This window comes from Lolium rigidum, chromosome 6 (assembly GCF_022539505.1).
Source record: "Lolium rigidum isolate FL_2022 chromosome 6, APGP_CSIRO_Lrig_0.1, whole genome shotgun sequence".
NCBI classification, from domain to species: Eukaryota; Viridiplantae; Streptophyta; class Magnoliopsida; order Poales; family Poaceae; genus Lolium; species Lolium rigidum.
This window is the reverse complement of record NC_061513.1, coordinates 136177862-136184061: the sequence shown is the minus strand read 5'-3', so window position 1 is coordinate 136184061 and position 6200 is coordinate 136177862. Positions and strand designations below refer to the sequence as shown.

The following is a 6200-nucleotide window of genomic DNA, read 5'->3' as shown; positions in this document are numbered from 1 at the left end:
TCTTAGGGGTTCATATGACGGGGACCTTCGAATTTAAGGCAATGGTTAAACATTTATGTCTTAATGTGAATTTTTAGTTGGCTCATGTAAATATCTTAGGGACCAATCATTGTGGCTGCATCTATTTTAGACTCTATCCAAGAATAAAACTTGAAAACAAATATTTAGCATGTTTTTATAGAGATCTTTATACCATGAAATCGACCCTTGTCCCATATAAGAACAAATGCTAACTTGTGCTCTTGCTGAAGGATTAGGATTTCTCCGAAAAGAGCATTTAAGTTATTTGCAAATTACCTTACTATCATTTTATTTTACTTTTCATTTACTTTCCTGCAAATTATAATTCAGAAAATTCAAATCTTTACATCTTTCGTTTCGTTGTTTACTTTGATATGCTGGAAGATGCTGGTCTCTAGTCAACCAGCGGTCATCCCGTTGCCGCGTTCGACGTGCACGATAGGGTACGCCTCCCTGGGCGACAGTGATTGCACAGTAGCGGATGGAGACGCGACTGACTGAACCGAGTCATCCCCCCATGTGCCCATGAAACAAAGCGAGCAGAAAAACCCAAACACGCGCGACTACAAGAACAGGAAAAGCAAACAAGAGCGGATCGAGCCGCGGCCGCTAGATCGATCGCTACCATGGCCTGCAGCTGCAAGCTTCTTGGCGCCTCCTCCCTGCTCTTCACGGCGTCCCTCCTCGCCATCGGCGCCGACGCAGCACAACCTAATCCCCTCCGGATCGCCGTCTACTGGGGCCAGAACGGTCGAGAGGGCACCCTTGCCGACGCCTGCAGCTCCGGCCTCTACGCGTACGTCATGGTCTCCTTCCTCAGCACCTTCGGCAAGGGCCAGACCCCGGAACTCAACCTCGCCGGACACTGCAACCCAGCCTCAGGTGCCTGCCGAGCCTTAAGCTCCGACATCACCGCGTGCCAGTCAGTCGGAGTCAAGGTGCTCCTCTCCATCGGCGGCGGCGCCGGCAGTTACGGCCTGTCCTCCACCAAGGACGCCCAGAGCGTCGCCACCTACCTATGGGACAACTTCCTGGGCGGCAACTCGTCGTCCCGCCCGCTCGGCCGCGCCGTCCTGGACGGCGTCGACTTTGACATCGAGACCGGCGTGTCGGCGTACTACGACGAGCTGGCCACGTTCATGTCCCAGTACAGCCAGCCGGAAAGGAAGGTGTACCTGACGGCGGCGCCGCAGTGCTCGTACCCGGACGCGTCGCTGGGGCCGGCGCTCGAGACCGGGCTGTTCGACAACGTGTGGGTGCAGTTCTACAACAACCCGCAGTGTGAGTACCCGGGCGGCGACCTGCAGGGCGCGTGGAGGATCTGGACGAGCAGCGTGCAGGTCTCCGGGGGATTCTACCTGAGCCTGCCGGCCTCGAAGGAAGCGGCCGGGAGCGGGTACGTTTCGCCGGCCGACCTGACGTCCAAGGTGCTCCCCGGCGTGAAGGCCGCCAGCAACTTCGCCGGGATCGTGGTGTGGGACCGCTACAACGACCTGGTCAACGGATACACTTCTCAGTTGCGGAGCAAATCAAACGAGAGTGGCAGCGGTACATAACAAAATTTGCACTCTATACTACATATGTGATTAGTGATAGCAGCAACAATTTGTTAGCGGCTGAACAATTTGCAATATCTCGTGAATTCCTTCCCAATTTGCAGGGAGCGGGCCAATCGAATCGCCACCACCGGTAGTTACAAGAGGGCGCGGACCAATCGGATCACCAGCACAAGTTGCAGGGGGAGCTAACTCATCGTCGAAGAAGAGGATCAAAACATGTATAGAGAACTCTATCTATCTCTCTGTCTAACTCTGACGTTTATTCAGCAAACAGAGTCGCTCGTTAAATCTGCTTTGGCTAAATTGGTTGTTCTTATAAGTAACATTTTCTACTAGCATTCTACACCGCTTCTTTGTTGCCCAGTTAAATAATCAACGGTGTAAATCTCTTCTGTTTCAGGCCTTAATCTACACTATTATAATAGGGTTAGACTCCGGTTCAAAAATATAATAGGGTTAGACTGAAATAAGTGGTGTAGATCTCGTTTTTGTTTAAGGTAATCATCAAGGTTATATTTCCTCAATACATTATGCAATATATATTTTGTGACAAATCTAGTGATATCAATTTGATATTTTCGATGCGAGTAAATGTTTCTCTTATAGATGGTCGAACATAGAAATACATGACTATGAAAAATGCTAAAAAGAGCTACATGTTGGATCCCACGCACATGGACGCTTCAAAAACAAGTAGCACAATGAATGTTATAAGACATATCAAAACAGCAGCATGTGCGAATCTTCTATTTATTTTTATCTCAGTTAATGGGGAAAACGCTTGGATGTTGATGTTGTTGTCAGTTACTGGGAACATTTACAGATTTTCTATTAAAAGTGGAATTGCTATGCGTCAGAATGAATGTGGTACCTTGATTTCCCCATATTGTTTGTGGATATATACATAATTAAATCCATGAATCTTACTAACTGAACCAACTGTGCAGACTTACAATGCACATTTTTAATCATATGAACTCATTTTGGTTCCTGCTATCTTTTCAGATGTAATAGCTGGAACCTCAAGCCTAGTTGGAGTATGCTTATTTCTCCTCACATTCTGTGTATGGTATAAGAAATACTATGGCAAGGGGTCAAAGAACACACCACGGATCGAGTCCTTCCTACAAAAGCAAGGGACTTCACACCCCAAACGATATGCTTACCCAGAAGTGAGAAGAATGACCAAATCTTTTGCTCACAAGCTTGGCCAAGGTGGCTTTGGAGCTGTCTACAGAGGCAAACTCCCTGATGGACATGAAATAGCTGTGAAGATCCTCAAGGACACTCAGGGTGATGGGGAGGAATTCATGAATGAAGTGGCTAGCATTAGTAGAACCTCTCATGTCAATGTTGTCACCCTCTTGGGATTCTGCTTGCAAGGCTCGAAAAGAGCTCTCATCTACGAGTACATGACCAACGGCTCACTCGAGAGATACACTTTTGGCAACAGTTCTGCTCAAGATCCTAATGCCCTAAGCTGGGAAAGACTCTATGACATTGTTCTCGGCATTGCTCGAGGACTTGAGTACCTTCATCGAGGGTGTAACACTCGCATCATACATTTTGATATCAAGCCTCAGAACATTCTACTGGATGGAGACTTCTGCCCAAAGATAGCTGATTTTGGGTTAGCAAAATTATGCAAGCAAAAGGACAGCAAAATCTCTATCGGTGGAGCAAGAGGAACAGTAGGATACATAGCACCTGAGCTGTTCTCAAGGCAGTACGGAGCGGTGAGCAGCAAATCTGATGTGTACGGTTACGGGATGGTGGTTCTTGAGATGGTTGGAGCAAGGAAACAGGTCAGTGTTAGTACAGATAGCAGCACAAAATACTTTCCTCAGTGGATATATGACAACTTGGATGAGTTCTGTGGCACCGCTGGCGAGATTATTAGTAGCAATGCCACGGTGCTGGTGAGGAAGATGACTCTGGTTGGGCTCTGGTGCATACAGTTAACACCCACGGATCGACCGTCTATGAGCGAAGTCCTGGACATGTTGGAAAGCAACAGCGACGACTTGCAGCTGCCACCAAAATTGTAGTATTTCGTAACTCCTGGCAGCTTCAACTGTGAAGAATGCCAGTGGTACAATGTGTTCATTTCACATGGTTGAAGTAGCTTGTTGGCAGTTATATTGTTTGCAATGGTAATTAAACAATTGCCAGCTTAGTTTCACACCAAAATTTTACTCGTGTAGCACCTGCATGAGAAGATTTCACTCTTCCATCATGTGCCTTTTCGGATACAGTATTATTACCAAAGGATAATGGCTGGAAGAGTGGAGGAAAATCTAGGCTAGACGCCTCACACTTACACATAGTTGAACTGGCATGCTGACAGTTCTATTGTTTCCAATGGTAAGTGAACAATTGCAAACCCAGACTGACAACTGCCCCATAAGGTTATTCGTGTAAGCAAGATTTCACACTGCCATCCTGCACAGTTTCGTATAGTGGATTCATAAAAAAGGAAGAAAAGAGTCACCAATTGTATAGAAGATCGCGAGGCCCAGTGACGTTAGGGCTCTGTGTGTGACCATTTCCAGAGAAATTCACATTGGCGATACATCCTGTTCCGAATTTCGACTTCAGCCTTATTGAATTCCCGATACACCTCAATTTCCCTTTTACCATGATAGCTATTCGCTCACTTCGAATGTCAGCTTCCTCCTTTGAGTGTGTGGTCAAGACAATAGCTCTTTCTTTGCCTCCTCGATGATGTCCCAGGCATGCCTCTTTTTTATTGGATCCATGACAGTTGTCTGTGTAGGAGGACATACATTGTCAGATTATTATGTGACAATCTATCTCTAGTAAGTGAGCTGATGGAAATTTCGACAGGTCTCTACCGGCTCATCAAGAAACACCAGTTTTGAATCACCAACTAGAGCAATCGCAACACTTAACCGCCGCTTCATTCCACCACTGGAAGCTGCCTGGCTGAGCTTCACTTGGGCTAGTGACTGAAAGTATGCAAAACCATGGATAGTGTTGGAGAGTACTATCCGATAGGTTCATACAAAACATACCGGAAAGTTCCTTTGGCTCCCGAGCACCAATGCTCTCATGTTTTTAAAAATAAATCAAAAATCATATTTATAAGTTTCAAAAAATTACTGGACAAAATTTGAACATAGTCAATGTTGTAAACTTCAAGCATGTAAAACCACAATGCGATTTTTTTTATATTGTAGGCTACACAAAATGAAAAAATCTGATAAATTTGAAGATTTTAATTTTAATATGCATACTCAGATTCACACTTTCGTGATTTTTATGTAGCTTAAAATACAAAATATTTTAAATTGATATTTTACATGTTCGTGGGATACAACATTGGTTACATTGGGATATTTTTCATATTTTTTTGAAACTCATAAATTTGCTCTTCAAAATTTTAAAACAAACATATCACTGACGCCCAGGAGCCAAAAATATCTTCACTCACGTACATACGGACTTGATTGTTGATGGATGCAACCCAAACAACTGGATGTGCTCCTTAGCAGTCAATGCGTCCCACAGGATGTCGAACTGCAAAGTAATAAAAAACATATTATCTTCCATTAAACTTCAACAGCACCTGCATGACAATAAGTGAACGCTTCAAACATCATCCTGCGGACACACTCCAATCATTCTGTGAATATTAGGCATACCCGCAGTGCTTCGAACAGAATGACCATAATTCAATGCTGCCAAATGTTCAAAGTGGCTTGTTAGGATATTCATACTTATTGAGAACATATCACAAATTGTTGCTTTAGGGAATGATACTGACCATGGCCGCCTGTAATTGGTGTGATTCCAGTCAGGCAACGGGCCTATTTCCGGCAACTGATTGCAGTTATTTTACCAGCTCTGTGGCCCCAAGAACACAAAATAGCTGGTCCTTTTCAAGGTTCACCCATAAACCCTAAATATAAGCTATATCATAGGAAGCAAAGCTTGCATTCTTTTATGGTAGAAGATTGTGGAGAACTTAGTTTGACATAATGAAATGGCTTAGTTGTTCTGCATTTGCATCAATCCATACTAAAACTTTCTGTATATGAGAACTTTTACAGCTTGTACTCGAAAACAGTGTGCTTGAGTACCAGTGGCCGTCAATAATAGAGGGTAGTTAGATATTTTGATGCTTATTTTGCCTAATTACTTGCTTCTGCTGGCTGAGATTATAGCCTATAAATTCTTAATTTGTATGCATCGATTTGAGCGAGAACTTAAATATCAGCAAAACGGGACTCGCTAGAGAAGAAATTTGACTTGATGAATTAATACGTGTTCAGTAGCCGATATACATTCCCATGGGAACTGGGAGTGCATTCTCTGCCAGCGAAAGCACCTACGGGGAGCGGCGGGAATAAATGGATGATTCAGGTTAATATTCGGGTACCATACAAGTTCATGTTTTGCCCACAATTGTATTTGGGGATGACCATCTCGACGGGAATAAATGGACGATTCAGGTTAATTTTCGGGTACCATACAAGTTCTATACCTGAAAATTAACCTGAACCAAAATACACAAATACAATCGAATAGGAATTACACGTATGCCTACAACTACACCAAAAGATGAAGTTCAAATACGCAAAAGACAAAACTATAAGT

General features: G+C 44.1%; 1 protein-coding gene across 1 annotated transcript; it reads left to right on the top strand.

Annotated features, from left to right (window-relative positions):
- The first annotated feature begins 589 nt into the window (after positions 1 to 589).
- On the top strand, positions 590 to 3876 carry LOC124667868 (LEAF RUST 10 DISEASE-RESISTANCE LOCUS RECEPTOR-LIKE PROTEIN KINASE-like 2.4). Its single transcript, XM_047205104.1, has 3 exons — positions 590 to 1569; positions 1682 to 1798; positions 2586 to 3876. The coding sequence occupies exons 1-3, from the start codon at positions 648 to 650 to the stop codon at positions 3626 to 3628; spliced, it is 2082 nt and encodes a 693-aa protein (XP_047061060.1). The 5' UTR covers positions 590 to 647; the 3' UTR covers positions 3629 to 3876.
- The last annotated feature ends 2324 nt before the right edge of the window (positions 3877 to 6200 follow it).

Excerpts from the sequence above, each read along its gene's own strand:
- LOC124667868 (XM_047205104.1), top strand. The coding sequence starts at position 648 with ATGGCCTGCAGCTGCAAGCTTCTTGGCGCCTCCTCCCTGCTCTTCACG. Across the intron at positions 1,570-1,681 it reads ATCAAACGAGAGTGGCAGCG|GGAGCGGGCCAATCGAATCG; the intron begins GTACATAACAAA and ends CCCAATTTGCAG. Across the intron at positions 1,799-2,585 it reads GAAGAAGAGGATCAAAACAT|ATGTAATAGCTGGAACCTCA; the intron begins GTATAGAGAACT and ends CTATCTTTTCAG.